General features: G+C 48.0%; 1 protein-coding gene across 20 annotated transcripts in view; it reads right to left on the bottom strand.

The window, feature by feature from the left end:
- PPFIA3 (PTPRF interacting protein alpha 3) overlaps positions 1–20,322 on the bottom strand; it is a 59,045-nt gene extending 38,723 nt beyond the window's left edge. For 8 of the 20 annotated variants that reach the window (XM_083469464.1, XM_083469465.1, XM_083469447.1 and 5 more), the window contains exons 1-3: positions 20,081–20,320; positions 8,200–8,519; positions 2,281–2,382 (exon numbers count right to left, since the gene is read on the bottom strand). In XM_083469464.1, the coding sequence (XP_083325590.1) occupies positions 2,281–2,382; positions 8,200–8,436 (339 nt within the window). In that variant the 5' untranslated portion in view covers positions 8,437–8,519; positions 20,081–20,320. Of the gene's footprint in view, positions 1–2,280; positions 2,383–8,199; positions 8,520–9,391; positions 9,546–20,080 lie in introns of those variants that run through there. The other 12 variants (XM_083469446.1, XM_083469463.1, XM_083469460.1 and 9 more) reach the window with 6 other exon arrangements.
- Between the last annotated feature and the right edge of the window lie 2,539 nt (positions 20,323–22,861).

Raw genomic sequence — 22,861 nt, 5'->3', positions numbered from 1 at the left:
CAGTGTGCTTTGAAAACCAATCTTAATGTGACTGCACACATGATCCAAGTTCATTAAACGCAAATGTATCACAGAAGAAGCAAATAAAAGAATATGCAGCTGGAAGAATGTTGCAACTGGAAGTTGCGACAAACTTCACACGCTCCAATTACAGAGGTAACTTTAGAAATTCTCATAGGCAAACCAGAACTCAAGAGTGGTGAACCAGAAGAATGAAAATCTTCTCAATGCAGTGCCCTACAACGTAAGTGCAAGAAAACCTATTTTGCTTGTCCCTTTGAATGAATCAGACAGATCAAGTACTCAGCTATGGTCAGGTTCTGACTGACAATATGGCCTGACTAACACTCAGCCATGGTTTATTCCATTATGGTTTATTAAACAATGGCTTAGCATTAAGAGTGAGCCCTGCCTAGTAGCTTAACTGAAACCATGGTTGGTTGTTGGCTTATGAAACTTGATTCAATACAATACAATACAAATACCTTTATTGGCATTACAAGTTAAGACATTTCAAATCACTGGGATAAATTTAAAAGGGACAGGAGTGAGCCTGTCGATGGTCACAAGCAGCAGCGTAGCGTGGGTTGTCAGCACCCGGGGCAAGGCAAGTAATTTGCACCCCCTAACCCGGGGCAAGGCAAGTAATTTGCACCCCCTAACCCGGGGCAAGGCAAGTAATTTGCACCCCCTAACCCGTGGCAAGGCAAGTAATTTGCGCTCCCTAACCCCTAACCTGCCGTCGCTACCAGCTTCTTCTTGCTGCTGCCTGGTCTGGTCTGGTGTGGTTCTCTCCCGCGCTGCGCTGGGCGGCCGCTGCACTGTCCCTCCCCCAGATAGTCCCTCGCTCTCTCTCCGCACCGCACGCCTGGCACCCACCCCCTCCACAGTGGGCGGCGACCCAGCGGCTCGGATCGAATTCGCACAGCCAGCACTGCAGTGAGAGAGAGTGAGCGAGCCAGGTAGGGGCAGAGAGCTGCGAGTGCGAGCGCGCCCCCCGATGTTGCGCCCGGTGCGGCCGGCCCCCCCTGCACCCCCCACGCAACGCCACTGGTCACAAGGCACTCGATTGTTCTGCTTCACCCTAGAGGGATGATTCATTAAGAACCCTTTTGGGTAAGATAGAGAATGAAAAGGAAGCCACTGGGGAAGTAATGTCCTTGTCCCTATCCGCTAGGAGGAACCTCATTTGGCTTTCTGTCAGAGCCATGGGTCACAGGTCCAGCATCTTGCTCAGAATCTGTTTGCGGAGTCTGCTGTGCAAAGGGCAGCCCAAGAGAATATGGTCCAGTGAATCTGGTACTCCCTGCTTGCAGGAACACAGGCGGGCTTGATAAGGAATTTGCGAGTATCTAGCTGTGGTCACTGCGGAGGGGAAAGCATTTAGTCTTGCGAGCATAAAAGCTCTTCGTTGGAAAGGAAGTAGTAAATCAAAATCAAATATCTTTAATACGGTCAGTGACCAGGAAGGAAAGGAAGTAGTAGGTCTTTTAGGTAATTCATTTAAACTGTGTTTAGGAAGACCCCAACATTGTAGGCAGCCCTACACTGCATGTGAACTCACCAGACTGCAAAGGCACAAGGCAAGAGCAGCTGGAAATCAAAACAAGCTTCGGATAAACAAGTCATTTTTTGTTTGATCATCATGGGACAACTCATGCTTAACTCATGCCTTAGCGTTATCTGTGAACCAAGGCTATGAACAATGGTGGATCTACTGTAAGGTACCTTTATGGTTTCATTAGCAGCTTCCTTAGAATGAGTTCTTCCCTAGTAAGCTTTCCAACAGTTTTGCTGCAGAAGAAGAACTTACCAGTGAGGGATGGTGGTGGAAGTACTAGGCTCCGCTCAATTTGAGTTGCCTGGTTGGCCTTGAAAACAGGCCAGGTAAGTGAGATTGGTAAATCCACAGTACCCTAATTCCTGTTCCATCTGAGCTTTGGGCCCAAGCCTTCTGTTTCCTGCTGCAGCAAACACAGTTGAGCAGGAGATACCTTATTTCTCCCCCTAAAGCCATCTGTCCAAAAAGGATGTTCAACTGCTGCCAAAACATCAAGATCCCACCATCCTCCCATATCCACCTCTTAAAAATCTCACATAGACCAGGCTTCCCCAAACTGGTACCCTCTGGATGTTTGGGGGTGAGGCAAATGGGAGTTGTCTATCAAAACGTCTGGGTACAACCAGGCTGGGGATTTCTGGGAAAGACTCTGTAACATGAACACACAAAACGCGGCACTGTCAGGCAAGTTCTGGATTCCAGAGCCTTTCCCTGCTCACCCGTGTGTTGTTCCGTTCTGCCTTCAGCTCCGAGATCTCCTCCTCTCGCTCTGACAGCTGTTCCCGGCATAAGTTCAACTCCTTAGTAAGCGCTGCAAATTCCTGGTGGGGAGGAGAAAAAGTGGTAGTGAGGTGGGGAGGCAATGGAGGAGAATTTAAGGTTCTCTGGCCTCAATTTACTGCATTAATCTGGAGTGTGGCTTCCCCCGCTTTCTTTCTTTAAAGCGTCCTGAGAACATTGGCCCCCGGTGGAATTTCCATTCGGGACAACTATACTGTTGTCCAACCGCTAGATGGAGCCAGCCATATGGACCAAGCTTACTACAGTACTGTGTTTCATACCAAAGCTCAGACTTGGCAACTTTACCTGAAAGCAGCGGTATTTATTAATATTTTCAGAATCCCCTTTCAATCCCAGTAACACACCACACACTTCAAATTTGGTTGTTTTGTTTTAAATCTCTAGGCCAAAACAGATGTGATACAGGAGATTCAACTTCGGGCATTCCCATGTTTTTGGAAAACTTAACAGCCAGTGGAGGAGAAGGGAAAAGACAAGAGGACAAGTCAGATTAGGGCAGTGGTGAAGTGGTGGGGAAAATAGACCCTCCAAGTGTCTCTATTTTATAGAGATGGGCCCAGATTTTCAGAAGCCACCCCAGTTTCTGATTTGATCCCGGTCTGATTTGATCCCGTCACTTTTCCTTGTGACGTCCCTATTTTCATCGGAGAAATGTGTAGGGTATGGAATAGGAAATCCCTATTTTCATCTGAGAAATGTTGGAGAGTATGGAAAAGAATGTCACTATTTTCATCAAAGAAATGTTGGAGGGCAAGGGAAGGCAAGATCTATATGTGCAGGTGTATACACACACACACACACACACACACACACACACACACACCAAAGAACAGAAAATTAAACAAAAAGAAAAAGAAAAAGCGTATCAGCAATGGGGGGGGGGGAGAAACGAAAAAAGTCTCAAAAACAAGCATTTTCAAATACACTTCTTCATAGGGAGTACAAGCCATCTATTTTCAACTTCTGGGTTGACTCCTTGATTTCTAACATGACTTCCTGCTCCCCATGAACATAATTGATGATTCCTTTTCCTAAATATCTGTATTCAATTAGTAAGTCTGTGGAGAAACATTCTGGTTGCCAGTGGGATTTTAATCTATGCCGAGCCAAGTGATATTCTGGGAACCTCTATTTTTCATATATTTTATAAAAACATCCCATTCTTTCCTTATTCTCTCCTTTGAATGATTTCTTATTGAGTCTGTAAGTTTAGCCAATTCTAAGTATTCACTTAATTTTAGCACTGGAAAAGAAATATTATACCAACAAGGGAAGGCGATATTTAACCATTTCCCAGTTGACAGAGGGCAGGTGAGAACCCCTAAATAAACTAATAAATGAGGACAGAGACAAAGTGATAGTCTACCCTGTCCCAAACTGAGGCAGAAATGTTACCATCAAAGTTGGCCTATCATCTCCTATTGGACCATCTTCATAAAATTAGTTTTCCAGGCCAATCCACTGGTCTAACACAAGGCATCACTACCCCTAACCCCACAATCCACCTTTCCAACACCTCCAACTCTTTCCTTTAAATCCCCCAGGACAGTGAATCTTCACGCTACCTAGGCAGCTGCTTGCTTGTACTACTGAAAATCTTACGGTGCATGTACAAATATACCTTAAAAGCTCTCTCCATCCTCACTTAATCTCCACAAACAAAATCTGTGAAATAGGTTAGGACTGAGAGACAGTGGCTGGACCAAGGTCACCCAATGAGTTTCATGGCTGAGTGGAGATTAGAACCCTGGTCTTCCAGATCCCCATCCGACACTCTAACCACTAGACCACCCTGCTTTGTGCATAGGAGATTTCTACTGCAAACACCCAGAGCTAGTTTTACTGGAGCTTGATTGTGCTAATCTTTTCTAGCCTCCCTGACTCCACTGTTTAACCACACTGGCATCCTCCCGGGCTTGCTTGTACCTCTTCTAATCCACGTATGCATTCTGAGGCTCTACTACAGCGGTTTTAAATTGCCTCCAAGCTTCCTGAAAGGATACGAGCCTCCTAATTGCAGTTCCAGTTCCCTTTAACCAATTCCCTCTCTTGATAAAATTTCTCCTTTCGAAATTAAGTGACTGTTGGACACTCTGGGCAATTTCCCACTCTCCTGCGTTTAATTTGATAGCATTGTGGTTACCATCTCCAAGCAATTCAACGACACTTGCAACTGGTGCTAGGCCTGACACCACCAAGAAGACTCAACCGTTGCCCCTTCTCTTGTCTGCTTCATGACTAACTGTTCCAAAATACAATAACTCGTTGTATCTAGAAATAGTCTTTTGTCACTACGTGAATTTACATTCATCCAGTCAATCTGAGGGTAGCTGGAAGTCATCCATTATCACACTTCAGCTGTCTCCCTGATATTCTTACTTCATCTGAGAAACAATGCTCCTGTTTTTCTGAGTCCAACGAGAGTCCTTTGTAAAAAAAAAAAATACCCACACTATACTGATTTCGATTCAGTTCATATAACTATCCATTATAGATAAAGTTTTCTTCTGCTGTTCTCTGGCCACTTTGTATATCTGCAAGGTTAGCATCCTTTATGAAGCACTTAAAAGGAGGGATGGAGAATCTGTGGCCTTCAGGTGTCGTTGGACTCCAATACCCATCAACACAAACCAGCATGGTCAATATTCAAGTATCATGGGAGTTGTAGTTCAACAACACCTACAGAGCTGCAGGTCCCCCGCCCCTGGCCTACTGTTTCAGAGACTGCAGGATTGCTATAACTGTTCCTCGAAAACACAATAGTCCAGAGGTAATTTTATAGTACAGTATTCAACGATTTGAGCAGGTGGCGCTATGGGTTAAACCACAGAGCCTAGGGCTTGCCGATCAGAAGGTCGGTGGTTCGAATCCCTGCGACGGGGTGAGCTCCCATTGTTTGGTCCCTGCTCCTGCCAACCTAGCAGTTCGAAAGCACATCAAAGTGCAAGTAGATAAATAGGTACCGGTCTATTTAGAAGCTACTTCTAAGATGGAACTGCAGCACCTAAAAAGTTATCCAGGACTCTACCCAACCCCATCTCCTACATCTGTAGCTGACATCTGAGTTTCCAGAAGGCGCCAGCATCAAAATGACATTAAAAAGTCAAACTTGCTACCTATGAGTAATGAGTTGGTGGTTTAACATCTGCGAGCAGGAAGACTGAAGGGGTGTGGTGGTAGAAGGGAATCTAGCAAAAGAAAAAACCTGCAGCTGCTGTAACCCTCCTACAGTTCCTTGTGTATGTCGTGTCTTTTAAGATTGTAAGCCTGAGGGCAGAGACTGTATTTTTCTTCTTGGGGATCTGTAAGCCGCTCTCGGAGCCTTTTTTATTTTTTATTGGCTGAAGAGTGGGATAAAAGTTCCTTAAATAAATGAATATAGCCCCATCTGCACTTTAGCATCACGGTAATGATGTAGAATGAACAAGGCTGGATCCTTCATTGCTCCTCAGAATGAATCTATATACCTGAGGCAGGACTCAGTCTGTCCGAACCATGAAAAATGTCCCAGACTCTCTCATGTCCAGAACATCCCCTTTCCAATACTACAACTATGCCTGGTGTGGGGAACCTATAGACCTCAAGATCAGACCCAAAAAGCACGGCCAATGGCCAGGGATGATGGAAGTTGTAGTTCAGCAAGATCTGGAAGGTCAAAGGTTCCTCACACTTAAACTATACCATCCCTTTCTGGGATGCAGAGTACAGTGGTACCTTGGGTTAAGTACTTAATTCATTCTGGAGGTCCGTTCTTAACCTGAAACTGTTCTTAACCTGAAGCACCACTTTAGCTAACGGGGCCTCCTGCTGCTGCCGCACTGCCGGAGCACGATTTCTGTTCTCATCCTGAAGCAAAGTTCTTAACCCGAGGTACTATTTCTGGGTTAGCGGAGTCTGTAACCTGAAGTGTATGTAACCTGAAGTGTATGTAACCCGAGGTACCACTGGACAGGCGTCCTCCCACGTAGGTGAGGGTAATGTTCCGGGCCCCCACACATATAAGCGAAATTACATAAAGTGGGGAACATCCTCTAAAAAGCCTCCAATTGCCAATTTCCTCCTGCTCTCTCCCCACACTCTCTCCAATCCAGACCATAATATCTAGAGTTGAAGCTCTGAGGCTGGGTGGAGGCCACGGAGGAATGCAACTGCTGCTGCTGCTGCGCTACCCCGCACATCAGCTGTTAGGCGGGGAGGCTGAGAAGCCTAAACAGGTCTCTTCAGGGCTTCCTCCACCATCAATGACACCCTCTTTTGCCTCCAGGGAGCGTCTCCTCACAAGTCAAGAGGACTCTCCAGCTCTCTCCTGCCATTTCCTGGTGTGATTATATTTATTTATCTATTTTCCTGGCACCATGCATATATGCAGTCACACCTATAAGTGGCTGCTGATTTCCTGGCTTGGCCTGCTTTCTGGTTTGCCCACGTGGGGTCAGCTGCTTGCGATTGCCATGGACCGGGAAATCTACACCAGTGCTCAACTAACGGAGGACACGTAATGAAATCCACGAGCTTCACCCTCCGATTCCCGTCCTAAGGAAAAGCGGGAGATTCTGGGATCAAATCAGAAACCGGGACGGCTTCTGTAAATCTGGGACTGTCCTTGGAAAATAGGGAGACTTGGGAGGGTCTGCCAGTCCTCTGCTTTTGATATAGTGTCACCTCCCATTTTGTACACTTGTGGTTTGTCCAGTTCTAAAGCAAACCAAGTTATACGGAACCGAAAAGAAGAAAAACAGGAGCTTCTGGGGTCACCACAGAAGAACTAAGTACCCTTCTAGCCACCCCATTTGCAAATGAAACATTGGTGCACACTAGTGGCGCTGTGGGTTAAACCACAGAGCCTAGGACTTGCCGATCAGACGGTCGGCGGTTCGAATCCCGGTGACGGGGTGAGCTCCCGTTGTTCGGTCCCAGCTCCTGCCAACCTAGCAGTTCAAAAGCACGTCAAAGTGCAAGTAGATAAACCTCCAGCAGGAAGGTAAACGGCGTTTCTGTGCGTTGCTCTGGTTCGCCAGAAGCGGCTTAGTCATGCTGGCCACATGACCCGGAAGCTGTACCAATAAAGCGAGATGAGCGCCGCAACCCCAGAGTCGGTCACGACTGGACCTAATGGTCAGGGATCCCTTTACCTTTACCTTGAATGTGTTGTAAACCGCTTTGAGATTTGTTATTTAAAATATAAAGCGGTATGGAAATAACATACACTTACAGACATACATACATACATACATACATACATACCATGGAGGGGGGAAACAGCACCTAGACATTCCATTGTAGTGACCACAGTTTAGGTTTAATGTGCCACTTGGAGATTAGATTACCATATTTTTTGCTCTATAAGACTCACTTTTTCCCTCCTAAAAAGTAAGGGGAAATGTGTGTGCGTCTTATGGAGCGAATGCAGGCTGCGCAGCTATCCCAGAAGCCAGAACAGAAAGAGGGATCACTGCTTCCACTGTGCAGCGATCCCTCTTGCTGTTCTGGTTTCTGAGATTCAGAATATTTTTTTCTTGTTTTCCTCCTCCAAAAACTAAGTGCATCTTGTAGTCTGGTGCGCCTTATAGAGCAAAAAATGCGGTATATATCTGAGTTTCTAACACTGCTCAGCACTCTTAGTGGACTACAGTTCCCTTAATTCCTTGGGGGAATTAACAGCCATGACTGTTCGAAGTGGTATCATAACGCTTTAAACGGATGGTGTGAGCGTGGCCACAGCCAACAACGCTTTGAACTTCCAGCCAGTGACTCCTCTTCCCAGATCTCCCAGCAAGCCCAGCAGTCTTCCCCCGCCGTCCTTCACACACACAAACACCCCCCAACCCATTCCTGACCTGCGGGAGGGCAATGTTGAGCTGGCGCTGCAGGGACTCCTTCTCGTGGCCCAGTTCGCGCAGTCGCAGCTGGGAGGTGGCCAGGCTTTCTTGCGTGTCGCGCAGAGTCTCCAGCAGCCGCTCACGCTCATTCAGCATGTTGACCATGAGCTGCTCAAAGTTGGCGTCGTCGGCCCCGTAGGCCGAGCCGCGGCGGTTGTCCTCATTGATGGTCGGCATCACCTCACACATCATCATGCCAAGTGGGGTGGGGAGGGCTGCCCCCGGGGGGGCTCCTCAGGGAAAGACTGGCGGCCCTCAGGGACGTTTAGCCCCAGATCCTGGAGAGAGAAAGAGAGGAGGAAAGTCCTTTTTAAAAAAATCATTTTATTTGTATACCGCCTTTCCAAAGTCAAAACCACGTAAGGCGTCTTACAACACACACACACACAAATTACAGAACTACAAACTTAACAAAGGTAGTCATAAACAGTATTTGGAAGCTGCCAGTTGCCGGGAACGTTTTGTCTTCCCATTTCGACCACGTGGCGCAAAATGTCTCTTAGAGAAGGATCTGAAATATTTTCCTAGGAGCTTGAACTAGTTTTTATTTTAGATTGTCTGATTTGATGTTTAAATGTGCTGTAGACCTCTTTGAGATTTGTTTTATTAAACTATAAAGCAGTACGGAAATGGAATAAACAAACAATAACAATAACAACAATTAATAATAATAATTAAATAAATAAATCCCACTGGGGTGGGGGAACGCTACATAGACATCCCATTGTGGTGTCTGCAGCTTAGGTTTAAGGTTCCATTTGGTAATTAAGATTATATATCTATCATTAGTCCTAAACAATAAGCAAAACAGCAAAAAGCACGCAACCAATTTCCACATAAATCATAAGATCCGCCAAATTAACATCACCATCATCAACAACAAAACCCTCCAAATAATACCCCTGAACTCTGGAGCTCTATAGGTGAAAAAGCAAGGAAGTGTGTGTCTGACTCAAAGCAGGGGGATGGGGGAAACAGAGTATTTCATCCCAAAAAGTTGCACAGCTGACATCACAGCTAAAGGACACACTGTGCATGTCGAAGACCCCAACATCTCCTTAGGTAGGTGATGGACGACACCTGAGAACCTGGACAGCCCCTGTCATTCTGAGAAGACAGTACTCAATACTAGATAGAGAAATCGTCTGACCTAGTATATATACAGCAGCTTCCCATGTCCCAAGGCTCCATGGATTCCAGAAGTGATGTGGTGACTGGCTCTGGGAAGAGCAGGCTAAGCTAAAAGCCGAGGGCTGGAACCGTGAATCTGGACCCACCAGAGTTTCAAGCAGTCAGCTATACAGGAGGAGATATATATGCATACGAACTCGGATGCCTATGATCTCTAGCACAGAAGATCTGCACTGCCCTTGTGGGGAGGGGACAGGAAGGAGAGGTTGGGAGCCAGGAGTCCGGGAAACAGCCAACGAGATGACACACCGGCTAACTTATTATGAATGGAGATAATATAGCAAGTGTGACGTTCTTGTCACCACCTCCCGAGCAAAAGCATTGGTTCTGGGGAGCAGCGCTGGGTTGGTCGGGGGGAAGGAAGAGCTTGAGATTTAACTCTGTGGGCGGATGGGGAGATCAAGTGTAATCACGGGGCAGGCATGAGGCTCAGCCGGTTGGGGAACTGGAGTTGCCAGAAAAGCAACCCTGCCCCACCCTAACATTTATTTTCTTTCCCATATGGGGCAACCAGTTCCCTAGAGCAACACCCTCAATCCTGTCTCAGCTAGGGCCAATTCAGTCTGACTTCAGTGCCAAAATGACCCCTGCCCCATGTCCTCCCCCCACAACCGTTAGCTGAAGGAAACAACAGTCCATGCAAACTATGCCCTGTGATGCTTCGTTCCCATTCCCCACACAATAAGGCCTAGTGGTCACGGATCTGTGTTGCCTAGATTCAGATTGTAGCTCAGTTCACAACAGAAGCTGTCAGGCGACCTTGGGCAATCAACTTCTCTGCCTCGCTTTTCCCAATCTGTAAAATTGGCACAATGCTCAGCATTCGCATGGCTGCCTTTGAACGTTCACAACACTTCACACGGATTTTGCAAGGAATAAATGGGCCCTTCTTACAGTCTAGGAGGGCAAATGAGATGAAGGAAGGTTGATAGTGATGTTGTGTTGAAAGTAAGTAAAAGTTTCCCCCCCCCAAAAAAAAAATTGTGCTGAGTTATGAATTATGCAAGTCTGCTTAACTTGGTGCCAGGAAGGCTGTTTCCACACTCTTCTTGACTCAGCATTAATTTCACCAGGATGTGCTAGGTGCTGTACAGAACTATTAAGAAACATGGCTACTTTGCAAGGGGCCTATATTCTTATATGCAAGGTGGAGAATTGAGGTTCACCTCTACACCATATTTAGACCCTCCCAAGTGTCCCTATTTTCCAGGGACAGTCCCGGATTTACAGAAGCCATCCTGGAATGTACCACTTTCCCTTAGGATGTCCCTATTTTCATTGGAGAAATGTTGGAGGGTATGGAATAGGACATCCTCGGAGCCTTTTTTCAGCCAGAACTTGCCGGAACTCAATTCTGGAACGTCTCAGTTGGGCGTCATTGCCATTCTAAGAGAATGAGAGAGGTGTTTGTGGCAAGTTCTGGCACCTCTTTTCTAGAAAAAAAAAAAGCACTGGACACCCCTATTTCCATTGGAGAAATGTTGGAGGGTTTGCATATATATATTAAGCACATTTAAAGCACGCAGCTTCCTGCAAATAATCCTGGGAATGGTGATTTGTTACGGGAACTGTGGCTCTGTGAGGGGTTAAACTACACTTCCCAGAATTCTTTGGGGGAAGTCATGTGCTCTTTAAAGGCATTGTGTGGATGTGACCTGATGAGTTGTGGGGATGGAACTGAACCAGAAGCAACAGCAAGGGCAGCTAAAACTGGGGAAAGGCACTTCCGTTGATCACAAAGCAATGGAGGGAGACAGAACATCTTTAGACGCTCCCTCATGGGTGCAGCACTTGTAGGAGAAGTGTAACATCTCACTGATGCCACCGACTTCCACTTTGTGTGCAATTTAATACAGTGCCATTGATTATTTCACCCCTTCAAGCCTGTGACGCACTATGACCAGTGTTCGAAACTCCCATTGTTCTCGGCGCATTTTGCGACAGGGAATTCCGTTAGCGCAAGCAGTTTCTGAGCTCTGGGCACAACACTAAGATTTCAGATTAAAACTGCAGAGTGGAAGGAAAGGAGGACCTTTTTCTGCCTCCCCTACTTCCAGCTACTCTCTGAAGATTGGAGACCCTCTTAAGAATATTAGGGGGTAGGCAGGGGAAGGACTAGACCATATGAAAAATGAACATGATATTTTAGCTGCAGTTCATTCATTTTCAGCTTTGTATTCTTGTTATAAAAAAGGCACGCCTAGACATTTTTTAAGCGGGTCTCTTCAGTCTTCAGAGAGTAGCTGCTCAGAGAGTCCTCCTGGTCCTTCCACTCTGCAGTTTTAATCTGAAGTCTTTTGACCATTTACGACTGACATCTCCACCATCTGGGGATCATTGGATCTGGACTGTTTTCCCACACTATTACATAGAATTCTATCTGTTATATTTTATCTGCACAATCAGAATCCATTTCTGGAACCAAATTGTATTTTTCTGTGCAGCCTGAGCAGGAGCAGGGAACAACATTATATAGTTAATTGTTGTCACTTGTCTTCACTTACCAAACCTGCCCCCCCCCAATACTGCACTGCTGCTCACAGTTGTGAAGAATATTCCTATGTTATGCGTGGTCCATGTCACCATTAAGAAAAAGAGGTTGGAATGGGCCAATATATATGTGGACTGTCTCTGGATTAAGTGACTTTTCTTCTTTAGGTTCTCAAAGTTCTTAACCTAGCTCAAGATTGTCTTCAGAACAAGCCAGATGTTTAATGGAGAATCAATCACAGTTAGTCCATCGTTTGAAAAAAAGACTTTATGGCCTTCTTGCCCCAAAATAGCAACTAGACATTCTGTTTAAGGAGCTATTTGGCACCCAGCTTATATATCTGAGTTTCTAACAATGCCCTTGCCCCATTCTCTCAATGCAACTAGGGATAAGAAGAGTCCTTCTGGATCAGGCATCTAGTCTATCTTCTTGTCCTCAAGCAGATGCCCATAAGCAGGTGTGACAGCGGTTTCCAGCCACTGGGATTCAGAGGCATCCTGTCTCCAACAATGGAAGCAGAAGCTAGCCATTGTGGCCAGGAGTAGCCACTGCTAACCTTATCCTCCGCGAAACGAAACACTGCCGCAGAACATCTTCCCAAAGCAGCGATGGAGAGCCTGCCTGTTGCCAATGGTCAGGGATGATGGGAGCTGCCATCCGGCAACACTCAAAGGACCACAGATTCCTCACCCCCGTTGCAAACTCTGTGCTCTCACTGAACCGCGTTGCCTCCTCTACCTTTCCCTTCTTGCACTGCTTTGCACTCCAGACAGAACCTAACTTGGCGTGGGAAGCAGCAGCAGTAGCAGTGCTTTGAATAAACTGCAGCCACCTCTGCTTGCTGGGAATCAAGTCTGTGTCCTAAAATGTTACCCCATTTTAATCAAGTCACACGCTTTCCCTGCCGTCACAGCCGCCGTCCCTCTGTTGCCTCCTCACGCCTGCCTCTTTACCTTCTGCCAGGCTGCTCCCTCTGCCTGGAACAGCCTCCATATTCCAAGCTCTTCCTCAAAACCTTGTTTTTCCTCTCAGAATAATTGTTCCTGGGCCAATGCAGATATGCTCTTTCTCCGCAACCTCTCCTACCTTTCCCCTGTTCCCTTGCAAGACAACCTTGGTTCACATTTCAACTCAGCCATGGCCTTACTAAGTAGCCTAAGGCAAGGCCCTGTGGTTAGCTGTGGACAACCAGGGCCACAGCCAGACAGGCAAACCACTATGGGGGACACAGCTTGGTCTCCCAAGGGCTTGATGCTGACCCCAAGGCTCATCTATGATCCTTGAGAGTTTGCTAGAGAGCGGAATTTTTTTAAAAATAAACACTAAGCAGCTGTCTCAGAGGGAGCAGAGCGAACCCCTGTGTTTCCACAGCTGAGGCCTAGCTTGGGCTTCCTCCAAGTCTCAGGCAACCGGCTTATAGTTGGGCCCCTTGTTTAAAGGTCCGTTGCATATTGTATACTAGAGGGTTGGCAATGGAAGACTATCAGGGACGCTGTTTGCTAACTCCCCTCCCCTGTTGTTTCTAAGCATAGGAGCCAATTCCAAGGGGGTGAGGGGTTTTCGACCCTCTCCCCAAAATGTCGATGGGCATTGCCATTAAAATGGTGCCTGTGCATCGCATCTTGTGATTGATTATGCAGGGCAGGGCTTACTTGCCCCCCCCCCCCAATATTTTATCAAGTTGGCACCCATGTTGCTAGGGTAGAGGAAAGAGTGTAGGGCATAGCTGTCACCTTTCCCCTTTTCTTGCGAGGAATCCTATTGGGAATAAGGGAATTTCCCTTAAAAATGGGAAACGTTGACAGCTATGGTGTAGACCCATGGTCCCAGAGTTTGACAGCTACGTCAAGGTGTGGGGCTGGCTCATCACTCCTGACTCTTCTCAAATAGGTCCTCTAGGAAAAACAGGGATTTATATTGACATTTCACTCATTCATTCTCACAAACACTCTCACTGTGGCCACTCATAACTCTTCCCTCTAGCATGGCTAATAGTCAGGGATGATGGGTGATGTAGTCCAACAATATTTGGAGGGCCACAGGTTTCCCAAGCAGAACAATTGTGGGATCTTTTTTTGGAGCACCTCCAAGGATGGAGATTCTACAAGCTCCATAAACACTCTGTTCCATTGCTGAACTCCCCTTAGCAATAGTTCTTGCTAATGTTTAACCCCTGGAATTTGAAGCCACGGTCTAGACCCAGTACTCCCTCCTTCTGCACAGAGGCATTCAAATTTAACACACACATACACAGACCCTCCATGTATCCCTGTTTTCCAGGGACAGTCCCGGATTTACAGAAACCATCCAGGTTTCTGATTTGATCCTGGAATGTCCTGCTTTTCTTTAGGACATCCCTATTTTCATCAGAGAAATGTTGGACAATATTACAAACAAGCTAAGAATTACAACTCTACTGTGGCGGACGAGGTTTTATGCTCACCTCCTCTGGAACAAGAACACAAGAACAGATTTATTTTATTTTATTAAGAAGATGGGAGCTGAGGGAATCAAACCTATCTAGAAGTGGTTCCAGACTTGATGGAGAGGTCCTCCCCATTAAGTCCCACAGGCAGTGGTACCAACAGGGCAGGATTCTGCGGCAAATGTTCCTAGCCCCCCACAGCAGAACGAGTAGGGGGGCCCCCAAACACCTCAGAGCTGGTTTGCCACATTTTGAAGTAAGTGAAGTAGTTCATGCTAACATCTAAAGAGCCATTTCCCACCAAGTCCAGAGGTTAAAATTACCTAACTGCACCAGAGGTACATGGAAGTGCCTCGCTGCTTAGGGAAAGATGCTCTGTACAGCGGTGCCTCGCCTCGCAAGACGAAATTAATTCGTTCCGCGAGTTTTGTCGTCTTGCGATTTTTTTTCATCTTGCGAAGCACGGTGTCGGGAAAGTTTTGGAAAAGCTTCAAAAATCACCAAAGTCTTTAAAAACCTCAAAAAAGGCTACCACACCGCGTTCTATGAGTTGCTCCTCGAAGTCAAGTCGCAACTGTATTAACGGTGTTAAGAAAACTTGCAAGACATTTCCATCTTGCAAAGCAAGCCCATAGGGAAAATCGTATTGCGAAGCAGCTCAAAAAACAAAAAACCCTTTCGTCTAGCGAGTTTTTTTTGTCTTGCGAGGCATTCGTCTTGCGAGGTACCACTGTATATTGTCCAAAGGGGCAGTTTCCTGCCAGCCAGGCAGAAGGTGCAGGATGAGGCTTTGGCTTCAGGTATTCAATAACGACTGCTCAAACTAGTCAGAAGCCCATTGTCTATGATGGACTTAGCACTTAGAAGCATCTCTCTCTCTCCCTCTATGCCCATATTCCATCTCCAGTTGGAGAGGTTCAGTTTCCCTGGAACAACAAGATAAACAGATTCCCTTAGAAGTGCCTAGGAAAGATGCGAGGATGGCTCGTAAGATAAAAATGCTTTTGAATGGATAAAAAGAAAAGAGCTCTCACCTATTCAAGGGCCAAACCTTGCCACTGATAAGTTCTAGGGTTGAGCAACGTGAAATCCTGGCCAAAATCAAACTCTGCATATAAAAACATGCAAGAAAATACTCAACAGAGATGTGCCATAGGTCACTCTCGTTGCCTAATATACCCTCTTTCTCCACCAAGCCAAACAAATGGAAGCAAACAGCCCATCAAATGGGGGTGGCGAAATCTGAGTATCCCCATAATCTTACAGATTCTGAAAAAATATAGTTTCCAAGGCCAAGACAGGTCCACACATGCACAGTCACTCTCATGTTTTCAGAAGGCATTAAGAACTCATATTAGCAGCTGGTCAGGGGAACAGACACACAAAGTCTAGGATACAGCACAAATATAGACAAAATGGTCAGAGGCTTGTGGATGGCATTAGATTGCTCTGCTCTTTTATGTGCAACCACAGACCGCAGACGGTAATTCTGGCCCATGGATTTACACAGCTTTTACACCTGAGAAGTGGAGAGAGATTGAGACATTTATGTATACATCTATGGATATTGAGGCTGCTATGAAAGAGACACCAAGGATTGAACATTCACATTTCCCTGCCCCACTCTCACATACTCACACTCATAGACAGCATGAGCAAAGGAGCTATATAAGAACACATGCATTGGAGATACATAAAACAAGCTCAGAATCCAGACTCTGGCACAGTAGTAGACATTCTGAGCATCTCCCGCTCCTTTTATTTTTTTGTTGAAAACCGGTAAATTTCTAACCTTCATGACTAGTGTCTAGTGAACACTCAGAAATCAAGGGAGGGAGAAGCCACATTCCCCTCCACAATAACCACCACGTCCCTTTCAGCTTGTCATCTCCCCCATTTGCTATCAAACATGGTAGGTTATCTGAAGAAACTCTTCTCCCATGGAAGCAACATTATGAGAAGAAGAAGTAAAATTAGCCTAAACCAGGCTTCCTCAACCTCAGCCCTCCAGATGTTTTTGGCCTACAACTCCCATGATCCCTAGCTAGCAGGACCAGTGGTCAGGGATGATGGGAACTGTAGTCGCAAAACAAACTTCACAGTAGCATAACATGAGTTTAGTTTGCTTTAAGGGTTTGCATCTCTGGGGAGCAGAATATAGAATTTCACCAACACTGCACTAGTGTTTAGGCGTTTGTACATTCACAGACCCTGAACGCAGTTGCACAGTGCTAAGATTGGGACCTGGGTGATGGTGCTCACAAAGCACAACGGGTTCTGACTTCTGTGCATGCACACAGACATCTCTGCATGCAACAGCACAGGATACACTCACAACAGGCCTTGCCAAACCCATGGGCAGTGTACAAGCATATTTGCAGGTCTATGACTAGCAAAGGTGAGCATGTGCATGCAAACCAAAACAGTGCATCACTGCACATGCGCAGCACAAGGACCACCTCTGGTGCTCCAATCCTCTTCATATGCAGCTATGTGACACATAAGATTTCATGCTCATCCAGAAGGTGCAAAGAAACAAATATAACCGTGGGCACATGTTGGCACAAGTGGAAGCACATCTGTACAAAAACCATTGTACAAAATCCAACACATGTGCTGTAACTTCTATGTAGCACAGCTGGGCTTAGAAAAAAGACCGGGTTTTCCCTGTCACACTTCAATCTGTTTAGAATCTCACCACATTCATCCATGTTCATCTTGACACATTGATTACATGCACCCCACATCTAGTGCAGCTATACATCTTTCCACACCACAGCCACCTGCAACATACATATTCCAGTATAACTGTGCGCGCGCACACAAAAAAGCTTGTAGCGCCTACATACTTGCCCTAACAGATGACACTTTGGTATTTCCCCATGCTTCTGCACACACAACACTTGTTGTCACAGCTGCCTACACCAGCATGTCATCTCTGGCATTTTTGCGAGTGGTCATGCGCATGTTGCACGTGTGACTAACCCTCCTGTTTGCACGGCTGCCCTGCATGGCAAACCTTTGTGCAGTATTATAACACCTTTGCACTGCAATGCATATGCAGACAAATATGCACATAAGAATGGATCTCGGTCAATGAACGTGCATTATCTCCTGCACCCGGGAAGCAGAAAGTGAAGCACTTACTGTTGCTTGTGCAAATGGGTTGTACATCACAGCTTGGAGCACGCTTGTGAAACAGTGATGGCGCATGTTGATTGTTATGAGCTTGCCTAACATGTGTCGGACCACAGCATCTCTCTCACACACACAAACAGGCAGTCTATGTTTTTAACCTTCTTTTGCACACCTGCACCTGGGCTGCATTAAATATAGCTATGGGTGATCGCTGAATTTGGGAGAATGAAGGTGGGAATCACACAAATTATAATCTTATCATTAACCCCGCCAATAGACAGCTTTACTTCAGTTGTACTACAATAGCTGCTTACAGATAGGAAAGGTAGGCCTGGAAACACATAATAAAGGACCCCCAATTTTTAATCAACATATTAATAACTCTCCACCTTTGGGAGATATATAATGTGATTATGCCTTATAGCCTGATACTTTCTTTGTCTATAGGCACCTCCATTTTTAACTGAACCAACATCCTGCTTCATTTTTCTTAGCCACCATGTATTTCCATCTCCCAAACACTTGCACTGGATTCTCTTCAGCTATGTTTCCACATTGGTCCTCCACTCCCTGCAACATCTACTTCGAAATCCCATCCCCGCACCGTCAAGCTGGCACCTGCCATTCCAATCTCCTGCTTCTGCTAAGACCCCACTCTGCAAAATGTTAGGCCACCATTTCGTTGTATTACAAGGCGCAGAAAAGACAACCCATGGGAATATATGGATAACACAATAGATTAAGGGTTTGGGTCGGAGCCTCAGACCCTTATGCTCATAGGACTGTGTGGTGTAGGGTAATGAAGAAAAATCAGGCGGGGTGCAAGACGCACAGGAAGAAGCTGTTTGGAAAGAGATTTGGTGGCAAGGCACAGCTTCAAAACAGCAGGAATCTAGAAGACCATAGAGGTAAGAGTGCTGGGGGCCATTGAGTAGCATGGGCAAAAGGGATGGAATTGTGGGTATGGGCCAATTAAGAAAAAACTAGAGGGGGCTGTGGGTTTTTTAAAAATCTGATGGAGTAGCATTGGGTGGAGTGACATAGTTTTTTTGGTGGAACAGGGCAGTGGCGTAGCGTGGGGGGTGCAGGGGGGGCCGGCCGCACCGGGCACAACATCTGGGGGTTAGGGTTAGGGGGCGCAAATCCACGGGTTAGGGGGCACAAATTACTTGCCTTGCCCCGGGTGCTGACAACCCACGCTATGCCACTGGAACAGGGTGCAGGTTCCCTAGAGGAAAGAGCAGAGGGGGTTGCCTAGAGATAGAATGTGGGTTGCTTTAGCCAAGCAGGGGCGAGGAACGGCTGGGCAGAATGATGGAGCCGATGTCGGCTGCGCCTGTGAGCAATGTTGGAATTTGACAGCGCTCAGGGAGAACGGGTGTTTGGGGGTCTTTAGGGGGCCCAGACGGGAACAAAGTCGGGGGGGGGGGAGAGCGCAGGCTGTAAATTATCGGGTGTGCAAAATGGAAAAGAGAACTTGGTGGGGAAAGGGGGTCTGGTGGAGCTGGGTAGATTGCTGGGGTATTCCTTTAAGTGGGGGCACCCAAGGCTCAAAGGGTAACCAGGGACAGCGGAGCAGAGCTACAAACAAGGTTGGTCAAGGGATCTGGGAATGAATGAGTGGAGGGGGGAGACTTCTGTGCTTGGGGAATGGGCAGAAGGAAGGCGATTCTGGAGGAGAGAGGCCCCTGGAGAAACAGAGAGGGCCTTTGGTGAGCTGCTGCTTCCATGAAAGAGACGACTGGGGAGGGGGTTAGAGGCGCCTCCCCAGCTTTGGCGGTGGGGCACCCTGTAGATCCCCAGCGCTGGCCATCACGGCAGGTCGACCTACCTATCTGGAGAAGCTCCAGGGCCCGGGTGGGTGGAGAGACGGAGGGGACGGGAAGGTGGGTCTCTGGGGCTGGGTGGAGATGGCTTGGAAGGTTCCAGGAGAAGGGGAGCCCGGAGCGAGGCTGCAGGGCTTTCAGAGAGGAGCCGGAGGGGGAGGAGGAGGCGGCGGCGGCGGCGGCGGCAGGCAGATGGACTGTGCGCGGCTGGGCAGAGACGAAGAGGCAGGGCGCGATCTCGTGGGAAAGGGGCTCGGAGAAGGCGCCAGGGCGCACCGGCGGGGAGGCTGGGTTGGGCGGAGGAGTTGAGTTGCAAGGAGCGTGCCGGAGAATCGGGATGGGCGAGGGCGAGGGCGCGGGGTGGGGTGGGGGGCGGCGGGTAAGGAAGGAGAGGCTGTGGGTGCCGGGGTGGTGGTGGCCGGATCCGTGCGGAGCGCACGGGGGAAGGTGCGGGTGGTTAGAGAGAGTAGGCAGCGGCGGGTGGCAGCGCAGGGGGTGCGATGGGGAGCGGGGAGCCCTGGGATGCGGGAGTCAGAGGCGCATTGGGGAAAGGCCGGCGGGGAGGGAGGGAGGGAGGGATGCAGAGACGGCAAGAAGAAGCTGCCGGACGATTTTGGGGCAGCTTGGGAGACGATGGAGCAAAGGCTCCGGACGGTCCCCTGGTGGAGAGGTGGCGCCCGGCTGGAGAGGGACGCGGAGATCGGGTGCAGCGGGGCGCAGCGCGGGGCTTCCCGGGAGGAGACGGGGGTTCCTGAGCTCGGCGCTTACCTGCCTTTGCAGCAGGCGGGGGAGGCTGCGGTGCTGCTCCTGGTGGTGCTGATGCAGGAGGGATGCAGGAGGGAGCCTGGATGCTGACGCTGGGCCCCCTCCTCCGGCCTTCAGGGGCGATTGCCATCCCTCAGGGGGACCCCACTCCCCAGCCCCGGCATCCCTCCCTCCCGGCCGGCCGGTCGGCCACCGCCTGGCGCCCCCCTCCAGCCCGCCCAGGCAGATCCAGAGAGCGAAAAGAGAAGCAAATCCCGCCCCTTCGCCCAGCGCAGAGCTTGGGCGCGCCTGCCCCTTTAAGAGATCTCTGATTGACAAGCGTTCCGACCAACGAGCCTGCGGCATGGTCCGGGACAGCCCTTTAGGCACCGCCCACGCGTGGGGAAGGGAGGGGAAGCCGAGCTCCGAGTGGCAAGGTGGCAGAGCCAATGGGGTGGGCGAGCTGGTGGGCGGGGGGGGCTGCGAGAAGCCAATTGGGGAAGCCTATGGGCGGGGCTCAGTTTTAGGATGATGTCATCCGGTGGTTCTTTAGGAAAAAGGAGGGGGGGAGGAACAGGAGGAGGAGAAAATCAGATGCATCGCAGGTTAAAAAAAAAAAAAAAAGCGGGGAGGGGGGGGGGAGTAACAAAAATGCACGAAATCCTTGCAATGACCCAGCCCGTGTTAAATAACGCAACAGTCCGGTGAGAAGAATGAGACGTTGCATCACGGGCGGAAAATGCACCAGATGCGTGCATAGAGAGAAAAATCGAGACCGTGGAATGCACCGATTCATGCAGCTCAGAGAGGATATTTATGCATGTACCACCTGGAGATACACCTACAGCTGAGAAAATGCAGCAACCCGGCGGAAACCACCAAGAGGAGACACTCCAGCCCCATCGCCCCCGAGATGCACAAACTCTCTGCGAAAGGAGCCGGTGGGCTACGGAGGAGTGAAAATGCACCGGCCCATGCGACATAAAGAGAAATAAATCACGGCGCCCCGTTATGAGGAGATGCACCGGTTCATTTCACCCAGGGGGGAAACAGCAAGCCGTGAACCTCCAGAGAACCTGGAAGGGGAGGAAAGGGGTGACACGCCAAACCACGTGCTGCTGAGAAATGCACCACTTCATGCAAGTCGGTGTAAAAAAAAATAATGCATCAGTCCAAAAAATGCGTGCCAGTCGGCATAGCCTAGAGAAATCCATCCACCACCCTAAGGAAACGGTCATGCAACAACCTAGGGGAACTCATTTGTGCAAAAGAGAAACGTGAAACAATGCCCAGCAAGGTAAGGAAGGGGTTTGGTTGCTGAGCTCTCCGGATGAGATGTGCTTGCTTAAGAGAACCCAGGAAAGACATGGAAATATATCAAGACATGGAACAGTAGGGGAAGGTGCAAAAAATCAATGCATGAAGCCAAATCGGAACAGCAAATCATTGCAAGGCAGGAGACAGTCCAGGGAGGGAGCAGCAACCCTGCATCATTAAGGGCCTTTCCAGATGGCAGGGGAGGGAAGTAACACATTTTATTCTTGGTCCTCTGTCAATGCTAGCTCTGAATAAACTCTGGGATATGCTGTTTTGTCCTCACTGGTAACCTTTCTGATGTTTTCTTTATTTTATTTTTTGCATTTCCTTGGCTGGAGAGGGAAGGAGGATGCAGAACCTTCAAAGAACACAATCTTTTAAAAAAAGTTTAAAGATGAAAAGGAATAGAGAAAGATCCATGAATGGCAAGACTGCAGGAGGATGGTATATGTCCGGGGGTTTGCCAGTTACATTGGTGGTGCAACTGGGAAGCACCCAGTCTGTTAAAAAAAGAAGAAGAAAGGAAAGCTTGGTATTAAATGATTTACAAAAATACAGCGATGCACAGGCACTAGCCAATAGGTCCTTGTGCAACCACAGTCCTTGACTATATTTGGGAGGGGAGTTGTGGTTCATCTTTGCCCAATATTTTGTGTTTAGTACTGGCAAAATGCTGTTGCCCTGAAGGGAGTGAGTTGCAACTCAGCACTTGAAAAGTATTTTCTGGAACGGCCCGAAGAAATGCGCCGAGTCTGTGACGAAGATGTGTCAAATGCATGCAGATGGTAGGTAATATTCTGATCATAACAGAGAGCAGTGGTGAATTTCCGTCGGCACGGACTGCCTGTCAAAAGCCAGGAGATAAAACTTGGGAAGTCCATCGCAGTAAGGCTGCAAGAAGCATCAGATTGCATGAAAATGTCCCTATTTGGTAATTCAGAGACTGTGGCCCTGTGAAAAGAGGCAATGACCGAAGGCCGTGGGATCCTATGTAGCCTTACAGAGATGTGGAAGAAGAACCAGGGAACTACACACATTTGTATTAGCTTCTCATCTTCAGCAAAGCTGTAGCGCCCATTCATGTGGCCAGTGAAGAATGAACTGCTAGGAAGGAAACACAGCCCAGTTTTCTGACCCAACAGTGACATGTTAGCCAGTTCTTGCGCACAGGAGAGAGTGGGGAACCTGAGGAATTCTACTACACTGTGCAGTCCATCGCAACGTACACGCTCTATCATAATTAGGCATCCCAGAGTGAAGCGTACCAGTATGTAGACACGCAATCTGTAGGAGGATCTGACCAGAGGTTCCAACTGGTCCAACATCATTTCCAGTAGCACTTACAGAACATAAAGATCATGGGCTGTTTCCTATCCCAGGGGCTTCGTTATTACATAGTATACCTCCTGTGTAAATGGGAGTTCATTAAGCCATTGTAGAGTTGGAAGGGACCCTGAGGATCATCTGGTCATAAGTCCCTGAAATGCA

This window comes from Podarcis liolepis, assembly GCF_965112155.1.
Source record: "Podarcis liolepis genome assembly, chromosome: 13".
Lineage (NCBI taxonomy): Eukaryota > Metazoa > Chordata > Lepidosauria > Squamata > Lacertidae > Podarcis > Podarcis liolepis.
This window is presented reverse-complemented; position numbering and strand designations above follow the sequence as displayed.